Source organism: Neodiprion fabricii, chromosome 3 (assembly GCF_021155785.1).
Source record: "Neodiprion fabricii isolate iyNeoFabr1 chromosome 3, iyNeoFabr1.1, whole genome shotgun sequence".
Lineage (NCBI taxonomy): Eukaryota > Metazoa > Arthropoda > Insecta > Hymenoptera > Diprionidae > Neodiprion > Neodiprion fabricii.
The window spans coordinates 39,900,065-39,927,723 of NC_060241.1; the positions used below are offsets into that span (position 1 = coordinate 39,900,065).

Genomic DNA, 27,659 nt, shown 5'->3' on the forward strand with positions numbered 1-27,659 from the left:
CGCTGACCTGGCTTGTAAATATCCATTTCATTACGTCATAAACAACACTTGACGTTCAACAACGTTGAGCCAAGGCCGCTGATTTCATTAGCCAGTTCCGTTAGATCCGACGAATGAAATCACAAGTCGAGACATACTTCTTGTGGATCATGAGCGAGCTCCTGTCACCTGAATATTTCCTTGTTGAATCGTGACATGTTTACAAAAAGATTAATGATGGCATGGATTCTCTCAGGCTATGTGTGTGCTTTTATACGTCTGTATCTCCCTTTCGGAAGTGAAAGCAATTCTGAAATCGTAAAAGCGGTGAATATTCGACAAGTCGGTAATTCTAATCGGCCATGTTTGATGTGACGTCATTTTATTTATTTCATCAATTTTCATAATAAATATTATTAGCGATCTACGTTAGAAATGACTGAGATACGGACCTACACTTTTTATAAAGACGGATACCCCCGGGTAAATTTTTATGACCAGTTTTCGGCGGGCAAGTGGGCCCAGGTGGGCCTGGGAGCGTAAAAGGGGTTTGCTCAGTCGACTTTACCTAACGGGCTCGCACCGACATTCGTAGCAGCCACAGTAGTGTCGGTATGAAAGCTTGAGATTGAGTCGGTACAAAATGAGTACGTAAGACTACTTGTCGACTGCGACTTAGATATGTCGATCAGCTCGATCATCCCCGTGGGAAGACGCTTAACCGCGGCCAACCGCCTCCGACGACCATCGTCCTCCTCGACCACCTTGTCACCGTCCTTCTCCTCCTCCTCCACGCCATTCGTCGTCCTCGTCTTTCTCGACCGCCGCCGATCGCTTCCCAACCACCGCCAAACACTTCCTACCCGCTCCAACCACCGCCAAACGCCTCCTACCACCCCCTGCTGCCTCCTGCCACCTCCTACCAGCACCTACCACCTCTTACCATTTCCGAACAGCTCCAACCACCTCCGACCACCTCCGACCACCGCCGACCACCTTCATCCTTTTCGTCTCCCTGCTCCCCTATGTATTCTATAACATTAATTGAATTTTCGTAGGCATAGAATCGAAACGCTGTTTTAGCTAGTTGCAAGTGAAGTATCTACGTTGGGTAGAGAAGCAGAATTGTTTTTCGAGAAGTGTTCGTACGGAAATAAATTCAGAGTAACTAATACATCACACATGCGCTAATTTTGGTCGAGATGAAATGGATGCTTCGTATATGAGACAGTATTTAACACTGCGTAGTAATTTAAAGACCTAGAAAGGTGATAGGGAGAGAAAGAACGACGCTTCTCAACACTTCGAGTGTATTTTAACACACATTTGAAAGATACGAGCGAAATTTTTCATCATCCAACTGTCGCAGAACGGCAGCGTTATTAGCCGACCCGTTCACTGAAGAATACATCTTCAGTCAACGGCTGACCATCGAAGGGCCTGGCCGCTTGAGTCTGGAATCGGCAGGAGAGATAAAGTGTGTATTTCTTGTATGAAATGTGAAACCTAAACTCATTATACATCATATCGTATCATCATACATCATACATCATACATCATACATCATCGTACATAGTATTAAAGGTCGAAACCAAAGTTTGGATGTCGGATGTTCAGAAAGTGACGTCACCAATTCAAAATCAGCCAGCCGAATTGCTCAGTCGGGAAACAACCGCGCAGTAGAGCGGACGGATGAGAGTCGCGCTCCGCAAATTTCGAGTACCGGGTTCTCAACCTCCCGGATCCCGCGCTTCGGGTCCGCTACGTATTTTGAGTACGGGGTTCTCAACCTCCCGGATCCTCCGCTTCGGGTCCGCTACGCGGTGAAACTCGACTTCCAGGGTAAGCGCTCCGTGGTTCCTCGTTCATGTTTACAATAAATTATTTCAATTCGTTTTTCGCGCAAGCCCAAATTCAGTAGCTGTCAGTCCGCTGATAAAATTTCTCGACTTCCAGGATAAGCGCTCCGTGGTTCCCGGTTCATGTTTACAATCAATTATTTCAATTCGTTTTTCGCGCAATCCCAAATTCGGTAGCTGTCAGTCCGCTGATAAAATTTCTCGACTTCCAGGATAAGCGCTCCGTGGTTCCCGGTTCATGTTTACAATAAATTATTTCAATTCGTTTTTGCCGCAATCCCAAATTCGGTAGCTGTCAGTCCGCTGATAAAATTTCTCGACTTCCAGGATAAGCGCTCCGTGGTTCCCGGTTCATGTTTACAATAAATTATTTCAATTCGTTTTTCGCGCAATCCCAAATTCGGTAGCTGTCAGTCCGCTGATAAAATTTCTCGACTTCCAGGATAAGCGCTCCGTGGTTCCTCATTCATGTTTACAATAAATTATTTCAATTCGTTTTTCGCGCAATCCCAAATTCGGTAGCTGTCAGTCCGCTGATAAAATTTCTCGACTTCCAGGATAAGCGCTCCGTGGTTCCCGGTTCATGTTTACAATAAATTATTTCAATTCGTTTTTCGCGCAAGTCTAAATTCAGTAGCTGTCAGTGCGCTAATAAAATTTCTATAACTTTACAATCTTCTCATAATCTTCTTGGTAAAATATGTCGATAAAAAAATTATATCAAACCTTACACATTATTTTTGATTTGTTCTCACGCTGAAAATATTTATTAGTATTCGAGGTATAACTCGAGGTGGTTGGCGGTTTTCGTTGGAGGTAGTTAGGGGTGGTTGCGGGTAATCTCGGTGATTCAGGAGGAGTGGGACGAGGATTTGTGCTCGGTGAGTAAAACACTTTTATAATATTTCATGGCAATTGTAATTATATTTTATCTGAAGTATTTCAAACTTGTCATGTTTACATTAAATTATTTCAATTCATTTTTCGCGCAAGCACAAATTCAGTAGCTATGAATAAGCTTAGACAACTTATTATATTATTAATTAATTAATTAATATTCTTATAATATTTGATGGCAATTGTAATTATATTTCATCTGATATATTACAAACTTGTCACATTTACAATAAATTATTCTAATTCATTTCTCGTGCAATCACAAATTCAGTAGCTACGAATAAGCTTATACAATTTATTACATTATTAATTAATTATTTAATCAATGACTCAATTATATTAATCCTTACACAATATTTTCGATGTGTTCTTATACTGAAAATATTTATTACTATTCAAGGTATAACCTGAGGTGGTTGAAGGTGGTCGGAGGTGGACGAGGAGGAGGACGAGGAGGACGAGGATTTGTGCTGGGTGAGTAAAACACTTTTATAATATTTGATGGCAATTGTAATTATATTTCATCTGAAATATTACAAACTTGTCACGTTTACAATAAATTATTTCAATTCATTTTTTACAATAAATTATTTCAATTCATTTTTCGTGCAAGCACATATTCAGTAGCTATGGATAATCTCATACAATTTATTACATTATTAATCAATTGATTAATTACATTAATCCTTACACAATATTTTTGATGTGTTCCTATACTAAAAATATTCATTACTATTCCAGGTATTACCCGAGGTGGTCGGAGGTGGACGAGGAGGAGGACGAGCTGGACGGGGAGGAGGCGGGGTGGGTCGTGGGAGAGGACCTCTCCTCTCCTCAGAGGAGGGGAGAGGGAGGGGCAGGGAAGGGGGAGAGGTGGGCGGGGAGGGGGAAGGGATGGGAAGGATAGGGGCGGGGAGGGGAGGGTGGCGGGGTGGGGTGGGGTGGGCGGGGGTAGGGGGGAAGGCGGGCGGGTGAGAGGGAGGGAGGGCGCGGGAGGGGGGGGGGGGTGTACTGCTCTATTAACTCTAACGGGCTCGCATCGACATCCGTCCTCCACTCTCTCCATCCCTCCCGCCCGCCCTCCCTCCATCCCACCCTCCCTCCCTCCCTCCCTCCCTCCCTCCCGCCCGCTCACCCGCCCGCCCCCTCACCGCCCACCCCACCCCACCACCCGCCCCTCCCCGCCCCTTCCCTTCCCATCCCTCCCCCCTCCCCGCCCACCTCTCCCCCTTCCCTGCCCCTCCCCCTCCCCTCCTCTGAGGAGAGGAGAGGTCCTCTCCCACGACCCACCCCGCCTCCTCCCCGTCCAGCTCGTCCTCCTCCTCGTCCACCTCCGACCACCTCGGGTAATACCTGGAATAGTAATGAATATTTTTAGTATAGGAACACATCAAAAATATTGTGTAAGGATTAATGTAATTAATCAATTGATTAATAATGTAATAAATTGTATGAGATTATCCATAGCTACTGAATATGTGCTTGCACGAAAAATGAATTGAAATAATTTATTGTAAAAAATGAATTGAAATAATTTATTGTAAACGTGACAAGTTTGTAATATTTCAGATGAAATATAATTACAATTGCCATCAAATATTATAAAAGTGTTTTACTCACCCAGCACAAATCCTCGTCCTCCTCGTCCTCCTCCTCGTCCACCTCCGACCACCTTCAACCACCTCAGGTTATACCTTGAATAGTAATAAATATTTTCAGTATAAGAACACATCGAAAATATTGTGTAAGGATTAATATAATTGAGTCATTGATTAAATAATTAATTAATAATGTAATAAATTGTATAAGCTTATTCGTAGCTACTGAATTTGTGATTGCACGAGAAATGAATTAGAATAATTTATTGTAAATGTGACAAGTTTGTAATATATCAGATGAAATATAATTACAATTGCCATCAAATATTATAAGAATATTAATTAATTAATTAATAATATAATAAGTTGTCTAAGCTTATTCATAGCTACTGAATTTGTGCTTGCGCGAAAAATGAATTGAAATAATTTAATGTAAACATGACAAGTTTGAAATACTTCAGATAAAATATAATTACAATTGCCATGAAATATTATAAAAGTGTTTTACTCACCGAGCACAAATCCTCGTCCCACTCCTCCTGAATCACCGAGATTACCCGCAACCACCCCTAACTACCTCCAACGAAAACCGCCAACCACCTCGAGTTATACCTCGAATACTAATAAATATTTTCAGCGTGAGAACAAATCAAAAATAATGTGTAAGGTTTGATATAATTTTTTTATCGACATATTTTACCAAGAAGATTATGAGAAGATTGTAAAGTTATAGAAATTTTATTAGCGCACTGACAGCTACTGAATTTAGACTTGCGCGAAAAACGAATTGAAATAATTTATTGTAAACATGAACCGGGAACCACGGAGCGCTTATCCTGGAAGTCGAGAAATTTTATCAGCGGACTGACAGCTACCGAATTTGGGATTGCGCGAAAAACGAATTGAAATAATTTATTGTAAACATGAATGAGGAACCACGGAGCGCTTATCCTGGAAGTCGAGAAATTTTATCAGCGGACTGACAGCTACCGAATTTGGGATTGCGGCAAAAACGAATTGAAATAATTTATTGTAAACATGAATGAGGAACCACGGAGCGCTTATCCTGGAAGTCGAGAAATTTTATCAGCGGACTGACAGCTACCGAATTTGGGATTGCGCGAAAAACGAATTGAAATAATTGATTGTAAACATGAACCGGGAACCACGGAGCGCTTATCCTGGAAGTCGAGAAATTTTATCAGCGGACTGACAGCTACTGAATTTGGGCTTGCGCGAAAAACGAATTGAAATAATTTATTGTAAACATGAACCGGGAACCACGGAGCGCTTATCCTGGAAGTCGAGTTTCACCGCGTAGCGGACCCGAAGCGGAGGATCCGGGAGGTTGAGAACCCCGTACTCGAAATACGTAGCGGACCCGAAGCGCGGGATCCGGGAGGTTGAGAACCCGGTACTCGAAATTTGCGGAGCGCGACTCTCATCCGTCCGCTCTACTGCGCGGTTGTTTCCCGACTGAGCAATTCGGCTGGCTGATTTTGAATTGGTGACGTCACTTTCTGAACATCCGACATCCAAACTTTGGTTTCGACCTTTAATACTATGTACGATGATGTATGATGTATGATGTATGATGTATGATGTATGATGTATGATGATACGATATGATGTATAATGAGTTTAGGTTTCACATTTCATACAAGAAATACACACTTTATCTCTCCTGCCGATTCCAGACTCAAGCGGCCAGGCCCTTCGATGGTCAGCCGTTGACTGAAGATGTATTCTTCAGTGAACGGGTCGGCTAATAACGCTGCCGTTCTGCGACAGTTGGATGATGAAAAATTTCGCTCGTATCTTTCAAATGTGTGTTAAAATACACTCGAAGTGTTGAGAAGCGTCGTTCTTTCTCTCCCTATCACCTTTCTAGGTCTTTAAATTACTACGCAGTGTTAAATACTGTCTCATATACGAAGCATCCATTTCATCTCGTTCAGAATTAGCGCATCCGTTATGTGTTGCAGTTACTCTGAATTTTTTTCCATCCGAATACTTTTAGAAAAACAATTCCGCTCCTCCACCCAACGCAGATGCTTCACTTGCGACCAGCTAAAACAGCGTTTCGATTCTATGCCTATGAATATTCAAGATCGAGAGAGCAAATGAAAAGTTGTTGGAATAATTATGAATACTGATGTTATGGAATACATCGAGCGCGCGTCGAATAGAATCCCATTTCGAAATGAATAATTCTTCTATTTTCATATTATAGCCGATTATTGTAGAAAATCTAGTTTGTCTTCTGGAAAATTATAAAATTTAGAGTATGCATCACGCATCAATCGCAAATGGATCACATATATTAATATTGTACATGGACCGCAAATACGTTCATACTGTTTGGTCTCTGCATCATTATCTCATCTGATCTGTTATTATTCATGATCTATGCATACATTCTTCTCTCGGGTACCTATACTTTAATTAAATCACCGTTTTGCTATGAATTTTGGAAGAAATTGATTCTGATTATTAATTTCTTGTATCGCCGACAAGTCGGTAAGTACACGCAGGCTAAGTACTGGCTTGGGCTTACCGTTGCGAAGACTGTGTTAGTCGGAAGGTGAATGCAGCCAGCATCATGTCGAAATCGGTTACTCTCTGATGTTCTGCAATAAGTTCTCAACTCTACCGTTGGAACATCTCAGGGGGCGCAAGCGCACGACGACTTTCAGTTCTCAAACCAAAGCCCATTAGGGCAACTGTCTCTGTATTCTTCAGGCAACGTCACACGATACCACAAGGAAATTTCGCCACTTCTGACGTCACGGGGCCTTGGGAAATAGTGATTTTCGATACTAGTGCGCGAAGGTGGCAATGCCTATCTCGCGTGAATGCGCCATACTCGCCCTTCAACTCGTCTACGGTTCGTCTCCGGGCTCGTGCTGCGCCTTCACGCTTGTGCGGGCATTGCCACCTTCGCGCACTAGTATCGAAAAACACTGTTCCATCCACAGAATATTCATGTATTCTTTCTATATCATTGACAGCTTGCTTCCGCAATTGTGGCATACAAATTGCTTGTTCAAAGTAGAAAGAAAGAAGATATACATATGAATGTTATTACTTGAAACTAATAAAAAAAAACAAAAAAAATACAATTTGTGATTATTTCAAAAAATCACAAAGTAACGTCAAGATAAATAGCCTGGTTGTGAGACAAAACTTATATCTTTAACGAGCCGACACCGTGTCAATAGGAATCGGAAAGCAGATCTTGTCAGTCAGATTCGGAGATTCCCAGTATTTTGCGTAACGCATGCCGGAAAGCCCATGTACGCCACATCCGATATTTTATAAATCATTTTTTCTGGCCAACAGTGTTACAATTTAATACCTCTTCATTTGGCAGTAGCGATATTGCGACCAACTATCTGTAATCATGAAACTGGACCAAAATTCGAACACGAGTATTAAGAGTTTAGATGATGCGTGTGAGTATGAGTATATATTGTTTTATTTTGACTAACCTCGCTATCAGTGAAAACATCGGATTTTCCTGAGGAATATTCAACTGTAAAATAGATCACAATAGAATAGGCTTAAATGGGCTTGTAGATTAGTTTAGTTTATTTATTTCATCTATGGTTCACATTTCTTCGAGATTTTGCGTTTTGTGTGCATGTTGTGTGCGTGATGAGTCTTCTGATTCTGTTTTTCTGTTTTGCTGTCATCTCGGCCGTCAGTAAATTACGTCATACATTTTTCTGTAGTATATATTCATAATTATAATTACTTTGTTCATGAATGAACAGGTACTTAATTTCCATGATAAAACTGTAGTAGCTGAACACTGGGCATATTTTTTAAAGTAGTCAACAACCACGGACATTCACCTTATAAGTTTGATAGTTTAAAAGACCATACTATTTCTCAGTATCTAGTTTTGATATCACAATTAGTAAAATTTTACATTTCAGTATTTAATTATTTATTAGATATTAACGGCTTATACCGTTGTACATAGAAAAAGATGTAATATTATATATATAAATTATAATGCATTAAGTGACACAGTGGTATAGTATAATTGAGAGTATAATCTACAAAAGAAATAACTATTCATAATTTAATAAGGCTCTAGAAATGTTTTTTATAGTATTAAAATAAAAACTAGTGTTTTAAGGATCCATAATGATGAAAGATGGTCAATTATAGAGTAAGATTTGCTGTTCAGGTTTATGTAGAAATAGTAATTGTCGTGTCGTAAAGTCGTGTTTGGAAAAAAAACACAAAAAGTAGTTAGTAATTCGGGACAGTCTACCACATTGTTAAGAATTTTATAAGCAGAAATTATATCAATTCTGTACATTGCTGAACAAACTGAGGGTATTAGAGGAATTGAAGAAATATTGCAATAATCATGATCAGTAAAATTCATTGGATTACCAGTCTTAACAGCTACAAAACGAAAATATAAGTGATTGAATTTTTTGAGTTTGTATATGTATGAGGATTGCAAATAATGGAACACTAAGTTAAAATAGCATAAATAAATGGATAATAAAGTGTTCTAAAACTTTGTACATTACTAAGTCCTTTCAAAAAACGTTTAATATAGTTGATTTTTGTTATATCTTTTATATCGATATAATTAATATGTTTGTTAAAATTGAAATTACAATCAAAATAGACAACGAAACCTTTTGCCTCAGAAACTTGTTTAAGGAAAGATTACCTTATTTGTATGAACTAAACTCAGATTGTAGAACATGATTACCAAAAGTAATACACAAATATTTGTTTATATTGCATATTGAACCATCTTCAATAAACCAACTATAATAGCATCTAAATCTTTTTGGAATAGTATTTTACCATCAACAGAAAATATAAGAAACGACTAAATTTAATTACCAACTGAATGTCATTAAAAAAACTAGTAAGAAATAGTGGACCAAGGTGAGTACCTTGAGCAATGCGAGAAGTAACATGAATAGGTTTCGATATGGATTGGTTGATTTTAATAAATTGAACATGTCGTCTTAAGTGATGAATGACGATATCCACTGGGGCAGTTTACCATTCATGCCCTAAGCAGCTGCTGTACATAGAAATAAATCAAAATTAACAACATCAAAGGCGGTAGTCGAATCCGTACATGCAGAGTCAACAACAATGCCTTTGTTTAAATACTCCATTGAATACTTCAAATAAACACACAAATTCGATACAGTGGACCGGCCCCACAAAACTCCAAGGTTTAAGTGATTTGCAAATTAAATAGTCTAATAATTTAGCAAAAATGTTACACGTAGTGATAGGGTAGTGATTACTTACGTCAGCAACATCACCTCTTTTTAATAGTGATGTAATAAAACAATGTTTCCAAGAATTTGGAAAAATACCAATTGATAAAAATAACTTAAACAAATTTCTCAAAAGAGGTATAAAAAAAGATGAACATCGCTTAATGAGCAATGAATGGATGTTGTCAGGATTCAGTGATCAATAATTGCATAAATTAGAGATGGCTCTATCAATTTCGGTTTCACTGAATGATATGCTAGCAAAACTGTCTTTAATTAATATTTATGGACAGAGTATTAGTACTGTACAGAGTTAATTTAAAATCAAAGCATCCTTGATGTTTCGAGTCCAAATTATTTTTTGAGATCAAATAGGTGGTACGAACTATATAACCAATTATAGCGATGAACTTTTCCAAAGTGTATTTTAGATATACATGAAGCATAATAAATCGAGCATCATCTCTTTCATCAATTCTAGTTCCTGCCAATATAAATTATTATTTCACCAGAATTATCGCTCCTTCTGCAAAACTTTACATCGATTACATTCCTAAGTATTTATAACATATTCATACTATAATGTTTTGATTTTCTGTGGATTTAGTGGAAACCATTGATACAGTGGAGCATTGCAAAGAGGAAAATGACACAGGTACCATGCACCTGGGAAGTGATCGAGACACTTTGGGTACAGCCTCGGTTGAGTCAGAAAACATCCAAACAGCACCTAATATAAAAATCATCGAACAACCAGCAAGTAAAGCTGTTCAATTTCGGTATAGAAATGAAGACAGAGGCATTTCCATTATTCCTGGGGTGAATAGTACACGTGCAAAGAAAACTTACCCTAGTATACAAGTGAGATGCCACCTTCAATTCTAATCTTAAAATGACAATATACTGTCTAGAGTGTCCATTTTTAACACAATCGTTGCATTGATGCAGATAGAAGGCTACGAAGGTTCAGTAGCTGTCGTAGTATCTTGTGTTACTAAAGATTCACCATATAAACCGCATCCACATCAGTTAGTAGGTAATGACTTCTGTAAATACGGATGCTACAGAGTAAAAATTCCCCCCGAAAGTAGAAAGGTGATATTTGGTCATCTTGGAATTCAGCGTGTCAAGAGAAGCGAAATTGAAGAAGCCTTAGAAATGAAGGAAAAAAAGGGCGTTGACCCCTACAAGAGTAATTACTATTAGTTCAAACCGTGATGCAAACTGTGTTTTCTTCTAGTAACATGTCTTGCAATGTTCCAAGTTAGGTGTGACTGAAGATACAACTGAATAATGGAAATGAACATGCTACGTACTGCTTACCAGATTTTATTCTTTTAGCTGGGTTTTCGCACAAAGTTACACCGATTGATATCGATATGAATGTAGTTAGGCTCTGTTTCGAAGTCTATCGGGAAGGTACTACCAAAGGATTATTTGATGTCCCATTTCAACCTGTAGTTTCAGATCCCATTTATAATAAAAGTGAGATTTATTCCTGATATGTTTACTAGCATTAAAAAAGTATATGATCTACATGTTGAAATGAAAACAACTCTTCAAAGCAAGATGATTGCACTTGTAAATACTGCCTCACAATGTTCAAACGACAACAAGTACTACACAGCTGCAAACGGCGGCGATGCAGGGCAAACTTTTATCTTGTGAATGCTTTTTTATGCAGCTAGATGCACTTTATTGGTGCGATCGGCAGCGCACCGCGGTTAATTGGTATTATTTCCGGTAATAGCTACTGTTCGCAGCGCTGTGGTATGCATTGACCCTCATATAATAGAATCATAGTAATAATATTCTATTCTTACAGAGGCATTATCAAAATTAATTATCGTTGATCTCAGCTCCAACTATTGCAATGTAGAAGGCGGTAAGCAGATAATTCTGTTGTGTGATAAAGTTCCCAAAGAAGATGTTCAAGTTCGCTTTTTCGAGAAGCAAACTGGTTGGAAGTGTCAGGCAACCATCAAAAACATTCATCGTCAGGTTCGCATACAAGCATATTTCACCTCTCAGCCAATTCATACTTCAATTATTTGATGAAACCATGTTCTCACAACAGGTGGCGATATCATTTACAGCTCCACCGTATCACAATTTTGAAGTGAACGATTCTGTACCTGTCTTTGTGGAATTATTTAGGCCTTCAAACGGTGATATAAGCAATGCGTTTCCATTTGTATTTCACCCTAAAAAATCAGGTGGGCTTGCGTTTTGGTCATAATAATAAACGTTTAGATTGAAAAAGTGCAACAGTAACTCTCTTACCTATTATTGATTATGGGATTGTCGTTACAGGAACCAAGTTACGCAGAGAAAAAAAATATACTTACGACATCAGAGACAACAAAACTTATAAGGAAATTCAGACGGCATCAATTGAGTATGGTGAGCACATATCTAACAATAAATCCTAATAATTCAGATTCAAATTGAGTTGTCAGATAAGTTCGTTAAATTTTTACTTTGGTCTGCCTTATGCAGCTTAGCACCAAACTATTGTTTGCAAACTACTTGTTGCTTTCTATTTTTTGATATTGAAATCTCTACTTTGGTGATAGGAGTTTTACAAGAAAGTATCCAATGTCATGGCTTTGAATTAACGCCCATGGAAGTTAACCCAGAAGATCGAAGTCGTTCACTAAACAGAATAGTATCTACGAGTTACAAACAGTCTAGCGATACCCCAATCCCTTTACCAGAACCTTCCACAGTACCTCAAACTTTCAGGTAATTGCTTATCAATATTTTCTTTAAACAGATTGAATAATCTATTCATAGTATAGTTATATCTATATAGTTATAGTATAAGTATATTTATTCGTAGACAACCACCGCTGGTAGATAGTACTCATTTGCTGATAAATTACATACTTCGAAATTACGAAACTCACTTCAATGTTTCGCCTTTACATCTTAATTAGGTATATCCAGCCCCAAGAGCAACAGCAAAGAGGTCGAAAACAGCAATACAACCTTGTTTCACCTCTCCGGTCACAGCAGCCACCAGAGAGATGCCAAGAAGAACAATACAACATTCTTACACCACTCCAGCCACAGGAAAGATGTCAAGAAGAGCAATACAAAATCCTTCGGCCAGATCAGCAACAACGAAGGTGTCAACAAGAGCAATACGACGTTCGTAAACCTCTCCAACCACAGCAAAGATGGCAAGAATTGCAATACGACGTTCTTATACCTCTCCAGCCAGAGGAGCTACAACAAACATGTCAACAAGAACAATACGACGTTGTTATACCTCTTCAACCACAGCAAAGATGGCAAGAAGAGCAATACAACATTCCTACAGTTCTTCAACCACAGCAAAGATGTCAAGAAGAGCAAAGCAATGATTTTATGCCTCTATGCCAGTCTCTTGAACAACACGTGAATGAGTAGCAACTACAAATTGTGTTAGATACAGTGAATGCAGAGTAACCTAGGTCCGCGTTTCCTTTACTCATATGGAAACTCAGGTGAGTTCCACAATGCGATACCATGAATAATTGCAGTAAGGCAGTTGAATAATGGATCATTTAGGCGACGCCAGACATCATCATTGATCTTGAATATGTTGGATTAATCAAGGAGTGTTGCTTACATAGGTATGTATGCACAATGCGTGTGAGTACCTGTAGAAATTATGAGAAATTTATGTATGTAATAATGTGTTAGATTGCAAAGTCAACGAGTGCATGCACGTGAGTAAAATCTGGCTAATAGAAACACATTGATAAGTTGACGGAAAAGCTGAATTTTTTACACGTAGTGTCATGACTACTTAGACAAGCAGAAAGTTATTCTGTTCTCACATAGTGAATGACTATTTTAAATCACATATCGTCTCACATTAATGAAGAGACAAAAAATATATAGCCTAAGATTTTGTTGATTTTTAATTTTTTGTTTTTGATAATTTAATGGGGTGTCTTTTTTAAGTTGTGCAACATTCAATAGGCTATAATTTGGAAGTTGATGTCATTTTGAGGTTCCAAATTTTACTGCCATGTCTGGTGCAATTCACAGCTGTTTTTGCCAAAGTTCCAAGCTAATAACAGAAAGTTTATTATCACACAGATCAGAAACAAAAATTTCCAGTCATAGACTTGACTAAATTTACCTTCTGGAACAACGGTTGAAAGAATAATGTGGAAATTGGATGAAATTTTCGAATTTTATTATTTAGTAGTTTATGGAAAAATGTCTTGGGCATATATATTTTATTGTTTTTTTCATTTCAAGTATAGTTGAAGCAAATTCGATAGGTTGAAGACAGTTACTGTGTGACATTAATCAGGTTAAAGTATATCTATACGTATCGAAAACAGCGAAATTCAATTGCTTATAACTTTGAAAATGGAATAGAAATGAAAATATATAACCTGATTATTTTTATGTACTTTACGTTGTGCACTTTTGAAAAGTGGATTTTTTTCCAATGATACTTCCTTATTCCTCGTTGATGTTCATCATACCCGCGAATCGTAAATCTATACTATTACTCCGAGTAATGAAATATCAAATGAAAAAATATGTGTCCAGATAAATACATGTACACTCTGGTCATTTATTGACATTGTGAAATGAACACTTTATTGAATTAATTAAGTATGTACCTCAAATAAAAAATGCTCGATTATATTTTCAAAATGTATTTCCTTAATAATACAATGAAAGACTTTTTTTTCTCTTTTGTTGTCAAATCTGATGGAATGAGCAGAAATATAATATCTGTAGCATTGTTGGTTGAAAATGATGAAATGTTGATCCTATATAAACTCGCCTGGACAAGATACATACAAACACAAAAACCAAACTCTTACAATTAGCATAAGATCTTGTTATGTTAGGTAGCAACGTGCATAACTGTGAGCGGCAGGTCACGATTCTATAATATACCTATATCCATCGCCTACGTGCCCAACAAGTACATATATATCTACAATGTCATATGCACTTGTTTTTAAACGCATGCCCGCAATTCCGAGCCCTTTTAACGTAACCGCGATCCTTTCTTACCCTAACATGGGTCTATTTTCTAGTTTTTATTTTCTTCTGACAGAGGTGCTAGAGGTCGACATATTTAAATAAAATTCTGCTTCTATCTTTCGAGGAATTGCAAATACGGCGTTGTTAGCGATATACTTCCTACTTGCTCTGTGGTATTAATGGGGTCGTATTTGCAGAAGCACCATGGCATAGTGGAAATACGCTCATGTCAAGGAACATGTTGGCAAAGTTTACTATCATTCATAGACTGACGCTAGCGGTGTTTTCTGGCTTACCGAACATAATTTTCCACATCGTACGAGAGGTACAACGTACGACGTACTATAAATAAACAGTATAATACAGCACATCTGTACCTATACAACAATTTAATTTGATACCACTGATTTTTCCACCTAAGTAAGTGCTCGCGCTGCAGCACCTTCTCTGTGAAACCTCGTCAGTATCAATATTTTTAAACGTTTGTAATCTTTCTTTAACCGTCTACAGAATGGACGCTGTTGTATTATTAGTAAATATGGATATTGAAAATAGATCCATACTGTCACATACTACGTACGTACGACGAAAACCGCGTTAATCTTCTTCTTTTCCATCTTCGATCTGTGATTTATTTAACTACTTCCTCGAAAATATTTGTACATTAAAACGTGGGACATTGTCTCGCATTCAAATTATTATCATTATTTATTATTATTAATATTATGCAGCTATGGTACAATGGTATCGTAACCGCAATGTCTCATCACCTCATTTGCCTACCAGTCTCCCAGAATAAGTTATGACATTGAAAGATAGAACATCTTATTACTTGTATCTCAATCTTAGGGGTCATAATTTTCTTGTTAAATTATACCAATCAGGTGTTTACTCAATTCGATGGTGATGGTTATATTATTTAATAAAAATTTAAGGAAACCTAATACGTGAATCTATGTATCGCCAAATCAGTCATCCGTGTTGCCTCATACTACGATGTTTTTCGTATGACAATTTTTTAATTTTCTATTTTCTTTACTTTGTTCGGTGGCTGTTACAACAGCCTACAGTCGAAGTAATCGACCCGACTATTCGTTGGCATTATAGTAAAAAATGTGTATACATGGCCTGCGTGTGCATATCTTGAGGATCTCTCAAAGCGGCCTCCCCGCACACACAGCAGGGACAAACTGAGAGACGTTACCGGATATAAATTTGTCCGCTGCAAGAGATTCCCACTGCATACAAAACGATAATAATTTATTAGATGTGGAGCACATCCGAAATCATGAAACCTAACCACGGTGCGGTAATCTCAAATATTAAAAGAATTTTTGCCGTTCCACGCCGTGTAAGGCGCGTATATTCATGAATCCTTTCTGCAAGGGGAAAAAAAAACAAAAAAAAAAGGCGACCACACGTTCCTGCGTCTGCGTGTAGCATCAGCGCTATATTGCATATATACAGAAATTGGCGATATATTAAAATACAATGTACTATGCGTAAAACGATGATCAGGAGAAATGAATAAAAAAAAAAAAAATTGTCTTCAAATTAATTATACATGAATTTCGTACATGTAAATGTGAAAATGATGTCAACATAAGAACGCACTTGAACGGAAAGAGTATTTTCAAATAAATAAACAAGTTGTTGTAGTAATACTATTACTATTATCAAAATTACATTTGTTGTTATTTTACAAAGAGCGAGCACAGAAACGAAACCGCAACTTTATCGTTAAAAAAATGGGAAAGGGGGGAGTCTCAAAATTGCTTGGGTAGCTAATTATTTAAGCAGAGAGAAGAAACTGAATTTTTCTTCCTTGCTCGTAACTTATCTACATTAGACGCAATAGAGTTTCTTCAAAATTATATTGGAGCAAATATTGGAAAAGGGTTAACAATTTGTTCGTACATGACAATACTCTCTCTACTCAGAGCTCGTTGTATGCCGTGACGATCCCCCTACCCCCCCACGTGACGCTTTCATGTATAACGTTACGTAATATCATAATCGTCAGTATTAATAATAAAATGTTCCTTAGTTTATGACTTTATACATGCTATGTATGATAATTATAACGCAAAGTTAAAGACACACAATTACTCATCCACACTGCTTTTTCGGCGCATGCATAATTCGATACTTCCATGTCCCATATCGACTTTGAGGCAAAAGTGTGAAATTCTGTAAACATGATCGGCGCTGGAACTGTACTGTTCAACTGACGATTGCTATTTTACGGTGAATTATCGGATTTTCCCATGCATTTAAAAAAAAAAACAAGGCGTAAGTATGGACAATTATAATTCATATCTTTCGAAGCAATGCAACTTCTCAAATTCATCGATTATTCACGAATTTCACACTCGTGCTATTACAAACTCCCTATTATACGTTCGTTCGTCTATATGCATCAATAAGATACTCTTGTCACACGCGCTAGGTGAGAGACATTCGTAGAACTACGAACGTAAATTTCATTTCAAATGTAAAAAAAAATCATCACCCCATAAATGTCCATTTTACACTATTTAAATACAATAGAGCTTTTTTCTATCTTTACTTTTTTTTGTTTTGTTGGTTTTTTTTTCGTTTTCTCTTATATATATATATATCTTAAATAAGTTTTCATTATAAAACTGTCCCTTGAAAAAAGCCAGTTATCGGACAAATACAATTATTAGGTTGTTCAAACGAACTGCATATTACAGGTTAAACATTTTACGTGGAAGTATAGTTTTGAAAACAGTTTTGTTTTACAAGATCGTTTTGGATTTCAAGATTGAATTTTTCTAAATATAAAAAAATCACATCGTTATTGTTATTATTACTATCGGTTTTATGTGAAATTAATTTAGTTTAATCATGCTGAACAATCTAATAGCATTTGATGTTGGCTAACTGGGGGCCAGGATTGCGAAGGACCAAGACATTAGGGCTGCGGCGTCCGAGTGTCAGCCGGTCGCAACTCTGGCAAGGTGGCAGCCTTTTTAAATTGTATATCGCGGGAGCACCCCCTAAGAATTGGGCAGACACGCGCCAACACTTTAAATCAACTCCTCAATATGAGAGTGAATCTCCCGCTGTCTCGAACGATGATGGCGCCGTCCACCCGTTTTCCGTCTCCCGCCGCCTCCCGTTGTCTTTCTTGCGTACTTTTCTTACTTTCTTCATTATACGTCGTCGTCGTCGTCATCGCCGTCACCCTCTACTTCTCCTTCCGCATCGTCGTCTTCCTCATCTGAAAATGAAAATCATCCAGAGGATTTAGCGATTAGCAGACGCTGGAGCGAAAAGACGATCATTTCATTTCGCAAGAAACTTTGCGTTTGTGATGCAAATTTATTCAATGTAGAGAACAAAAAGTTTTGCACTAAAACGCACCTTCATCTTCTGCAAGATCATCCTCGCCTTCGGGGAGATCATCTTCGTCGTCATCGTCATCTCCATCCCCATCAACTTCCTCCTCATCAGCGTCAACTTCGTCATCAACGTCCTCCTCCTCAACATCGCCATCTCCGTTTTCTTCCTTTTTCTGTTTCTTCACTTCTTCGCTCTTATCCTGGAAAACAAAATAACCACCTCATCTTTATATCGTCTGATATCTCCTTCTCAAGATTTTTAATTAGTAATCGGGTTCCTACGAGCATCTGTTTATTAATAACGCGCGCGATTTCGTATATTTACTATGCTATGAGGCTCGGTTTACAACAGACGCATACGTTCCCATTCCCATAGAATAGAAGGCACTAGAAGCGTGCGACCAATGAAAATCTGAAGCCCTTACCCATTGAGTATTGGATGGGGGAGCGGCTGAACGTTTGTAAAAATCACAATATCACATATTCTACGACGAATCTGCTATGTACGTGTTCATCTGTAGACCTTAATATAGGTTTCGTACATTAAACTCTTTACGGAAGCGGGAACATATGCGTCTGGTGGAAACGGAGGTTAGATGACATCACTCAAGAGGCGCAGGTGCACACAATTCACCGGTAGCTGTTGCTTTGCGACATTGCCGCTCTCAACTCGTGTTACGTATGTATATGTACTCCTTTAAAAGTTCAAATGCAAAGAAGCGGAAATCACTAGCAGAGGAGTATAAGAAACGTGGAATGGGAGAAAGTTGAGCATAGGGCGTGTATACACGAGAATTGGTCAACGTCGGGACGACTGTTGCATAGAGGGGGCAGTTAATGGCGGAAGCGTAAAAGACGCAGAACAAAGAGACACAAGAGTGGGAAGGGCTGAAAGAGTCAAATAATTCGGAAGAGAAGAGATGATCGTAGATACACAACTCGGAGTTAGCTCTGTTAAATACGATGACAACAAATCTAGTGTTCTCTGGTAGAATTCGGTAAACTGACTCGCCGCTCTTTAATCTAATCTCGTTCAGCGATCTTAGAGATATGGTGTAGGACTAAAATTTATGATTCATTTCAATATTACTTAATCCAACGAGCTATGATTCTTGTCGTATTTCCGCGTGATTTTAACCGTTTTATATAATTCCATCATCTACGATTTACTAGCGCCATCTAGAAAGAGAAAACTAATTCGAACGGCGAGACCGGCAAGACTAACAGGACTGAGGGGAGGTGGTAGGTATATCTATAATCTCTGGACTGCCGCGAGTGCCGCCATTTCTGCACCCACCTATGTACAATGTTCTACACAACAGGACGCCTACACCAACAACCGCGCTGTTCGAAACTTGCGCGAAGGGGGTGGTGGCTGTTGGTGGTGGTAGTGAATCGAGGGGGGAACAAAAGCAAAGGGAAACTTTGCGCTACATCGTGACTGTAAGCTATCGGAGACTGGCTGTCGTAGCTCGGTTCGGTTCTGTTCGACTCGACTCGGCATGGCGTCCGAAGCGCTTCCACGCTATGCGGAATCCTTACGCCGATGGTGTCCCCCTCCCTTCCCGCCCCTTACCGGCTCACTCCGTTCATCGCAGCCCCTCTACTCGTCGCAACAACTCGGCCGTTATACAATACTGTCGAACTGTATGATCGAAGATGTAAAAATCATATAATAGGAAGAAAAATATGGAAAGTAGGTGTACGGACAAAACCGACCGACAAGGAGCTCAGAGACGAGTCGAGATTTTTATATACCGATTCGCTTTGTAATCTTGCGGTTTGTTTTATCGCGAAAAGTGTTGAAAATACTAATTATGGAAACATATTCGCAAAGTTATTAATACCGAGCTTCAAAAGTTGTTAAATATATTTAATAAGAGCTTAGGAGAGTTCACGACCTCAAAGTTGATTCGGTGACATAATTTCAGTGTCGTCGACGGTCGATTGCGAGCTTCTCTGTTCCCCCCACGCTTTTTTGCTTTAGTGCGAGATGGAGCAAAGGTTTACACAGCCCCGTTCCATAGGTATGGCTAGGCGGGAAAAGAATTTATGCTTTCATACTCTACTTCTTTATCGCAGGTTGCATGGATGAACTTCATTTGACGAGAGTTTTCCTCAATCATCATCGTCGAGTGTAAGGCGACACGTGGTTTTCTCGGTTGTATGCAAGTTCACATGTATTTTGTCGCGCGCCGGCGAGAGCGCCGCGATCTACGATGGTACAGATTACCTATGACCCCGCCTTCGTGTGTGTATGTCGTCGCGGTCTCTGCCGATAATCAGGGAAGAAGATGGAAGAAAGAGAAGACTCGTTTGATTCATACGGATTATTTCGCTTGCCTTCTTTTAGTTATAATTTAAATAAAATATTATCTGTTACAAAAAAAAATGTAGCACGATCAAAAAGGATTCCGACAGTTTCGTGTTGCCATTTCGTCTGACCTAATTCAACTTATGGAATATCTGATGAATCGATTAGTGTATGCATTGAGTGCTTTGCCAATAGTCCATAACTTTATCAGTGCAAAACAAAAATCATTCTGCTTACACATGAAGTGGTGAGAAACCAAAGGTCAGGATATTTTCGGCCCGAAATGTACGGAAATAAAAATTATTATCCCTTATTCATGTCTTAATATTTGTTATAATCTATATCTGGAAGCACTCGGCGACGTATGCATGTATAAACGTAATTCCGCCCTCACACGTACACCTATGCGCGATGTACTATACTTGGGATATCTAATTATTTATCCAAATAGCTCATTCACCGGTTACGTTACGTCGCCTTGACGAGATTATGATACGTTACATATGTAATGTAAGAGTATTAGGACGTCCAAATTCAGATAACAAGTTGCAATGATACGTAACTGTGCAAATAACGAACAAAGTTTATCGCTTGAGTGTAGCAGTGGCATAGGGGCAGCACATGCAAGAGGAACGATGCCACGCCACTCGGTTGGTAAGGAAGAATCCCCAACTTACCTGCCGCGTCGCTCCCGCCAACAATATCCTTTAGTGATTCTGGAATCGGAAGCCCACAACGTACGCAGACTTGCGTCCAACCCTATTGCCACACGTATCAAATGATGCATGCACCAAAATAAGAAAAAAAAAAAAACAAAAAAAAAAGAGAGAATATAAAAAAAAAGAAAGGCACATTCTACCAAATTATTTAAGAACTTTGAATAGAAAACCAAGTACGATAATCCAATCCATAGGTACACAGTAAATACCCAGCGTCATACCGCTCTAAATATACGGTATATGTTACGATTTATACGTGGATTCCTTCGTCAATTATTAGAGGGGGAATATTACGATATGTCTTCAGCATTGGTAGTAGTCCTTGCATATTGCTCAGTGTATTGAGGCAAGATCATGTTTCATGAACTTCGTTCTAACTCATTGCAAGCGTGGATAATGGATACCAAGGCACTGTACAAACGGAGCGCCGGTTTGATAATCACAGGTAGAGGATATTATATCTATGTATGCTGGCCGCCTCTCGACGTCGCCGTAACATATCCCCCTTGCCACGCCGCTAACCCTATCATCTACTTTCCAGCTTCTCGCAATGTAACGTAATTTACACTTTTCACTTTTCAACATCCAAGAGTTACGATATTAACATATCTACATCATTATAACCAAATATACACGAAGGAAATTCTTGTACTACACATCTCACATCTACCTACCCAAGTTAAATGGAGAAATGGTTTTGTAATGCAACGATATCGCGAATTATAAATTAGCTCTCAATGGAGTGGACGGACGGGGAGTAGAATTAATATGCAAAATAAAAAATGGAATTTACAATTTCAATAACCACGAATAGTCGGCAGTTCGGGAAGGATGAATTATTATAACAGGAAGTCAGGATGTCAGGAAGCTGTGATCAGCTTCTTTCCGTGGCAAAATGTTGTAATCAGTTGTTCACATAAGAGTGTACACAGTAATTGCTTACTACTATTGGGCGCCATAGCGTGGTTGAAGCATCAAGCGACACAAACGCGGCAAGCGCAGTAGCGGCGGCATCGGGTCGTGAGAAAAATGCGCGGGAGTCCCCAGTTTTCCAATAAAATGGTGATAATAATAATGATAGTAACGACAATACCGATGATGTTGATAGCAACAATAAAAATAAGTTTTCTTTAGCATCGACTGGCTGCCACGATCAACAACAGAAGCAATAATAACAGTAATACTCGAAACAGTAATGATAGTAATAATAATCATACGTATTAATGGCGTCATCGGAAGGCCGGAAAATTAACGAGCTATGTCTTGGGCCGGGTTAAGGCGAGAGCTCTATACGCTTTTATAATGCACAAATGTGAGAATTAATGTCTCGGTCAAGGGGGCGACAGCGTAGGTAAGGAAAAATAAAGATCGTTGCAACAGGAAGAGAGAAGCGAAGCGGACAGAGGAGGGAAAGAAGTCGAGTATGTGACGAGACGCGCCGGCCGGCATCTCTCACATGGCTATCGTCGTCATCAGCGCGTTGTAAACTACAATTTTACACAACTATTACTACTAATAGAAGCGTTATGTAGCTGGGTGAAATTTTTCATTACACACCAACAATGTGTGTGTAGCATCACGGGGTGACACGTATGTACACGCCGCTACGCGCATAGAGAGAGACGCTTAATACACACACGAGCGAGCGATACGCATATCGCACACAACGACGCGCGCGCGAAAGGTTCACCTACTTTTCGGAGCGAAATAGGTAGCTGCGTGTGTGCGCGCGTGCGTACGTATATGTGTGTTGTAGTGTACAAATGTCCTCGGTTTGGCGACATATTTGATCCACGCGCGTGTTCAATTGCATGCATCACGGCGGAGCTATAGTCACGCCGCGCAGGGAGATATGGAAAATATATGGAAAAATTACGGGATTGGCACGCGGTTGTGGCGGGGATAGCGGCAAACCCCGAGCCGAGATGAAGAATTGAGGGAAAAATTTTGCAATTACGGAGCGTCCGCGTCGAGAGCGTAGATTAATTGTTGTTATGATGCTTTCGAAGCTTCGCCGATCCACCGTACTAGCTCACATACATACATCTATATACTTATACGTTTAATACACAAACAGAGGGGCAGCACACAACTTACCTCGGCCGGCCTTTTCGTTCCCTTGATTTCGCATTTCGCGTCATCTGAGGTTTTTTCGTTATCAATCGCCTTCTCGACGGCAACGTCGTTATTCTCCTTGGTACTCATGACGACGGTGGTTTTTTTTTCTAATTTGGTAATTGTTGAAACGTAAGAAACTTGTGTGTCTTCGATGCCTCGATTTCGGCGTGGGACACGACACAACGACGGCGGCGTCGGTTTCCGGCGAGTGCACGAAACGCTTACGAAAGCGGAGGACTAGCGGACCTCGGAGCGGACTGAAGCGGACTACTTCACTCACTCGGCGTACCGTCCAACCTGGCTTTGTTCAAAAATGAAGATGGCGCGGGTTTGAAGCTCGATAAATCCCTGATTGGTCGATCTCTCTTCAGGCCTCGCCGCACCTGAAATGCACCGATTAATAAAGTGAATAAATTTTAACATTTCATGAGTAATTATTCAACCCTTATACCTTGCAATCAATATCTATATTGAATAAATAAAATTATTCACTTCCGCGGACGAGGGGTTTGAGAGTACGAAGCGTACTTTGGAGCCCTGGTTCGAGGCTTTGTCGCTTGATTCAAACTGGCTTTAGCGCTGCAATTCGCCGATCAAATTGTTACTCAAATTACGTCCAAAAAAGTTTTTTAACGGTATCTAAAATTCTATTTCGTAAAATAACTAAGCGGAAATAATTCAATCCTGTTAAACTTCCTGACGAGAAAAAGCCGGCTTACCTACCAAATATACGTGGGTATCGCAGCGGCACGTGATACTCTTACTCGACAGTGAATAACGTAGAAAAAAAGATTCCTATTTTATTCGTCATCGGTTCCTTGCTCGAGATATTGATCGAAAGAAGTATCGGAGGTTGAAGAGATCAGAAAACGGTGGAATATATTGGTATTAAACTCATGCGGACAAGTCTACGCAAGCGTACCGCGCAGCTAACAGGCATTTCCGGCCTGCCTCCGCTTCCTTTTTCTTCTAAACAACCAAGATGGTAGGTGAATCGTGTGTTTTATTTTGTGGAGTTTCATCCATCAGCATCGACTTGCAAAACGAATAGATTGATTTTCTTAATGGAATCATATCATAATCAAATCACCCGAGCACTATATTTCAATTGATATTTCTCTTCAATCGCCAGTTCGCGATCTCGTTCAAAGGGACGACATGACAGACGGTCAACATAACCTCGAAATCCCGTACTGATACTAATGAATCTTAATACGTTGTTAAAAAATCAGTTACCGACGAGGGGACTAGATAAGACGGACAATTCCAAAAATTTCATGTATTGCGCGAGGTTTTTATTGTACGTGAACATCTCATGGGGCTCTTCTGCCTGCATTTCACACAGATACCTGCATCCTGAGCTTAACAACTTTCGTTACAGGTGAACGTACCCAAACAGAGGCGCACGTTCTGCAAGAAGTGCAAGGTCCACAAGCCGCACAAAGTCACCCAATATAAGAAAAGCAAGGAAAGGCATGCGTCTCAGGGTCGAAGACGTTATGATCGTAAGCAACAAGGTTTCGGAGGTCAAACGAAGCCCATTTTCAGAAAGAAGGTACGTATTCTTATTCCATATTACTCGCTAACTTTAATAGCTCATTTGATATTTTACCACAGTTTTTTTTTTTTTCAAATTTAAGGTAGGTTAAAAATTCTAAAACTTTTCTAAAAAATTCTAATAAAAAAAGTGAGTAATTTTTTTTTTTTTTTAACTGATGGGAACATTGGTTTTTCATTCATTTCTGGAGTTGTCATGCTTGAAGCTTCTACAGAACTGGACTAACTGATCAGTATGTCATAACTCAGAGAGCATTTTATTGATTGACGTTATTTTCCTTGCAGGCTAAGACAACCAAGAAAATTGTGCTGAGGATGGAATGCACTGAGTGCAAGTACAGAAAGCAAATCCCACTTAAACGTTGCAAACATTTCGAGCTGGGAGGTGATAAGAAGAGGAAGGTGGGTTTTTCAAAACCTAGTGCATCTAGATCGTTTTATATTCGGTGCTGAAATGTGTGGAAATTGATTCGAAACAGTTCAAACTTGTTTAAGTCTTTGTGCCATTTAAATAATCTGAAACAAGTCTCGAAATTCCATATGGTGATATTTCAAAAGCGATTGAAACATTTATCGATATTAGTCTGATGAGAGTTTGAGATATTTGTCCCTAGGAATTTTACCCACAACTAACGCACTTAAACCGAATGGAAGTAACGCGCATAAAAATTAATTTAAACCAGTAACCAATTGCAGAATATTTTGTTTTCTGTTTACAGGGCCAGATGATCCAGTTCTAAACCTTGCGTTTAAGATTGTAACTATACAAACAAAAAAATAAAATAAATCGTTCAAGATTTGAAATGTGTTTATTTACTAAATGGTTATATCAAACAACAATGCATATATTACGTTTTCTTTTCTTTTCTATCAACTGGGTCTGTCAAAATTTTTCCAACATGACAAAAATTTTACTTCGTGAGCGCTGTAAATACTCTTTGTACCTTACTGTTTCATATGCATACTTCCTTTACTCTTCAGTTTATTATCAAGCATCATCCTCATCAGTAGTTGTATTTGTTTCAACTATTTCCGTTATTGGAACCAACTGATCAGGATTGCTGTTTGAACATCAAAGTGTGTTAAATTCTTTGTCACATATTCTGTGAATGTAGTCTTATATTCAGTATATCTTGAAACAAGACACATTTTCGAAATTGTATTCGCATCCGTAATACCTAATAAAACTATTCAAACAGGTAATTTGAAGTAATTTTGGAACGACTATGCCGATTCCAAAATATCTGCATTTATATTCTTGAAGAAGCATAAGAGATTACATGAAAGATCTTGAATAAATATTATATACTGACACAAACTGAAAAGAAGGCTACAGCGGGTCTATGAAGATTGTTTGACATTTTTGTAACAGCATTTCACCCTATCCCAGTACATAGCCCCTTTCAAATTTTATAACAAATTCATGTATAAATAGTGTAAATATTAAATGTTAGAAGAGTTATTTTCTGGAAATACTCACTCTAGCAAAAGTGGATCTAGACCCTCTTGTTTCATTTTCAGTTTGACAGCCTGCGCAGGTACGCCAAACTGAAGCATTTTAAAGAATTTTGCATATCGTGGATCTTTACTGATGGGTTGCGTGTTACTAATTTCACTTCTTTCATCAATCAACTCAGCTTTCACCGCTTCAATCTCATTTGTCTGGTCTTGTTCCACCGTTTTCTGTTTTTGATCACTTGATTCAGTGATTGGTGAAGACTCTGTCTTTGTTGGAAAGTCAATCTCTGGTATCGACGCGAGCTGATAAAAAAGCACAGCGTCTCATTTTAATTATTCACATACATATTAAATGAAGAAAAAGTGCAAAGTCGACTTAACACTTGCGAATAGTCCCTCTGCTGTAATGTGTGATGCTGAATAAGCATGTTAAGATAATTAGTAGTTTTGCTTACCCTAGATTCAAGGATTCCTAGCGACGCTTCAACTTTTTGCAATTTATTCTCAAACTCAAACAGTTTTTCCTCGCAGGATAGAGCGAACTTGTTCAAAAATGTTACCGTATGTACAATAAAATGATTAACGAACGTTATAGTTCTTTTTTGATGAATCGGCGGGACCTAAAAATAAATGTTATTCTATACGTTAGAGACTCAAAATCCAACTACACAAATTTTCGATTTCTGTTAATCTGTACAGGATGGACGCATTAAATGTTAATAATCTATTTACGTCAGCTAAAGCTTTTAGACCTTACAGGTCATATGAACTTTGTTTCTGATATTTACACCATATGTACCCAGATCAGTCCAGATCCAAGTAACTGGCAGACCCAAAATTTAGTTTCGTTGCGCTCATGACTACACAAAGAAAACTAATTCTAATTGGCTGCCGAGTAATTAATAGAAGTCGGACGAGCATAGAAAATGTTGGTAGGTATAGAATCAGAAACGCGATTATCGTAGATGATTTTACGATTAATATGTAAACTAATAAAAATTTTAACTGTAAATACGAAAATTGGTGACATGGGAACCGAGGGACGAACGATATCGTGTTGTACCTTGTACGAAGGACTAATTAGGATAAAATTAACTAACCTTAGTAAAGTCAACGGTAGGTTCGATCATCGGAATCCCATAATCGTTCATGATGCACAGTTTGCTAAGAAGAGAGTGAAATATTGTACAATGTAACCTAGAGTATCCTAAAGTGACGACTTCTGATGGTCAACTGATTTCTGACATTTCTCCATTTGACGTACGATTTGACGTTTCGTTCCGAGGGACCCTCTAGCAGACACTGACAGAGTCACCCACGCTTGATGACAAATTTACGCGCTGAATTTGAATAGAGTACATAACCAAGATTCACTCTTTGCGCGCTAACCGGCTAATAATGCAAGTTGACTGAAGAATATTCTTCAAAGTAATACATCAACCAACACATTGAATTCGTTTTTAACACACAACGGATGGAATTCGAAACGGCGGATTTTGTTATCATAACCACTTCCGC

The 27,659-nt window shown here is 38.8% G+C and overlaps 4 protein-coding genes and 1 long non-coding RNA gene across 8 annotated transcripts; 2 read left to right on the forward strand and 3 right to left on the reverse strand.

Moving 5' to 3' along the window:
• Positions 1 to 147: 147 nt before the first annotated feature.
• LOC124178532 lies at positions 148 to 6,904 on the reverse strand. The gene is made up of 3 exons (XR_006869830.1): positions 6,891 to 6,904; positions 432 to 1,011; positions 148 to 289 (listed from the first exon to the last, which is right to left on the reverse strand). It is a non-coding gene; the product is annotated as an uncharacterized LOC124178532 (long non-coding RNA).
• Positions 6,905 to 7,280: 376 nt separating this feature from the next.
• LOC124178525 (embryonic polarity protein dorsal-like) lies at positions 7,281 to 17,100 on the forward strand. The gene is made up of 10 exons (XM_046561950.1): positions 7,281 to 7,629; positions 7,707 to 7,788; positions 10,211 to 10,464; positions 10,552 to 10,795; positions 10,945 to 11,088; positions 11,429 to 11,604; positions 11,681 to 11,819; positions 11,917 to 12,006; positions 12,180 to 12,348; positions 12,543 to 17,100. The coding sequence occupies exons 2-10, from the start codon at positions 7,737 to 7,739 to the stop codon at positions 13,015 to 13,017; spliced, it is 1,743 nt and encodes a 580-aa protein (XP_046417906.1). The 5' UTR covers positions 7,281 to 7,629; positions 7,707 to 7,736; the 3' UTR covers positions 13,018 to 17,100.
• On the reverse strand, positions 15,297 to 23,388 carry LOC124178530 (bacchus). The gene is made up of 3 exons (XM_046561960.1): positions 23,106 to 23,388; positions 17,998 to 18,175; positions 15,297 to 17,854 (listed from the first exon to the last, which is right to left on the reverse strand). The coding sequence occupies exons 1-3, from the start codon at positions 23,211 to 23,213 to the stop codon at positions 17,787 to 17,789; spliced, it is 354 nt and encodes a 117-aa protein (XP_046417916.1). The 5' UTR covers positions 23,214 to 23,388; the 3' UTR covers positions 15,297 to 17,786.
• LOC124178531 (60S ribosomal protein L44) lies at positions 20,177 to 25,487 on the forward strand. 2 transcript variants are annotated; one of them, XM_046561962.1, is made up of 4 exons: positions 20,177 to 20,197; positions 24,508 to 24,681; positions 24,969 to 25,085; positions 25,403 to 25,487. In XM_046561962.1, the coding sequence occupies exons 1-4, from the start codon at positions 20,195 to 20,197 to the stop codon at positions 25,421 to 25,423; spliced, it is 315 nt and encodes a 104-aa protein (XP_046417918.1). In that variant the 5' UTR covers positions 20,177 to 20,194; the 3' UTR covers positions 25,424 to 25,487. The 2 variants fall into 2 exon arrangements, with proteins under 2 accessions (XP_046417918.1, XP_046417917.1); XM_046561961.1 differs by lacking the exon at positions 20,177 to 20,197 and adding an exon at positions 23,975 to 24,111.
• Positions 23,139 to 27,450, reverse strand: LOC124178527 (WASH complex subunit 3). Of its 3 annotated transcripts, XM_046561958.1 has the most exons (6): positions 27,242 to 27,450; positions 26,597 to 26,761; positions 26,164 to 26,444; positions 25,997 to 26,083; positions 23,578 to 25,744; positions 23,139 to 23,509 (listed from the first exon to the last, which is right to left on the reverse strand). In XM_046561958.1, the coding sequence occupies exons 1-4, from the start codon at positions 27,290 to 27,292 to the stop codon at positions 26,065 to 26,067; spliced, it is 516 nt and encodes a 171-aa protein (XP_046417914.1). In that variant the 5' UTR covers positions 27,293 to 27,450; the 3' UTR covers positions 23,139 to 23,509; positions 23,578 to 25,744; positions 25,997 to 26,064. The 3 variants fall into 3 exon arrangements, with proteins under 3 accessions (XP_046417914.1, XP_046417913.1, XP_046417912.1); XM_046561957.1 differs by lacking the exon at positions 25,997 to 26,083 and having other exon boundaries at positions 23,850 to 25,744; positions 27,242 to 27,448; XM_046561956.1 differs by lacking the exon at positions 25,997 to 26,083 and having other exon boundaries at positions 27,242 to 27,448.
• Between the last annotated feature and the right edge of the window lie 209 nt (positions 27,451 to 27,659).

Coding starts and splice junctions, on each gene's coding strand:
- LOC124178525 (XM_046561950.1), top strand. CDS start 7,737: ATGAAACTGGACCAAAATTCGAACACGAGTATTAAGAGTTTAGATGAT. Junction 10,796..10,944: donor GGGCGTTGACCCCTACAAGA/GTAATTACTATT, acceptor TTATTCTTTTAG/CTGGGTTTTCGCACAAAGTT. Junction 12,349..12,542: donor ACAGTACCTCAAACTTTCAG/GTAATTGCTTAT, acceptor CATCTTAATTAG/GTATATCCAGCCCCAAGAGC.
- LOC124178531 (XM_046561962.1), top strand. Junction 24,682..24,968: donor AGCCCATTTTCAGAAAGAAG/GTACGTATTCTT, acceptor TTTTCCTTGCAG/GCTAAGACAACCAAGAAAAT. Junction 25,086..25,402: donor GAGGTGATAAGAAGAGGAAG/GTGGGTTTTTCA, acceptor TTCTGTTTACAG/GGCCAGATGATCCAGTTCTA.
- LOC124178530 (XM_046561960.1), bottom strand. CDS start 23,213: ATGAGTACCAAGGAGAATAACGACGTTGCCGTCGAGAAGGCGATTGAT. Junction 18,176..23,105: donor GAACGAAAAGGCCGGCCGAG/GTAAGTTGTGTG, acceptor TTTGTTTTCCAG/GATAAGAGCGAAGAAGTGAA. Junction 17,855..17,997: donor TGATCTTGCAGAAGATGAAG/GTGCGTTTTAGT, acceptor TTTCATTTTCAG/ATGAGGAAGACGACGATGCG.
- LOC124178527 (XM_046561957.1), bottom strand. CDS start 27,292: ATGAACGATTATGGGATTCCGATGATCGAACCTACCGTTGACTTTACT. Junction 26,762..27,241: donor CTACCGTTGACTTTACTAAG/GTTAGTTAATTT, acceptor ATTTATTTTTAG/GTCCCGCCGATTCATCAAAA. Junction 25,745..26,163: donor CTAGATCCACTTTTGCTAGA/GTGAGTATTTCC, acceptor ATGTTCAAACAG/CAATCCTGATCAGTTGGTTC.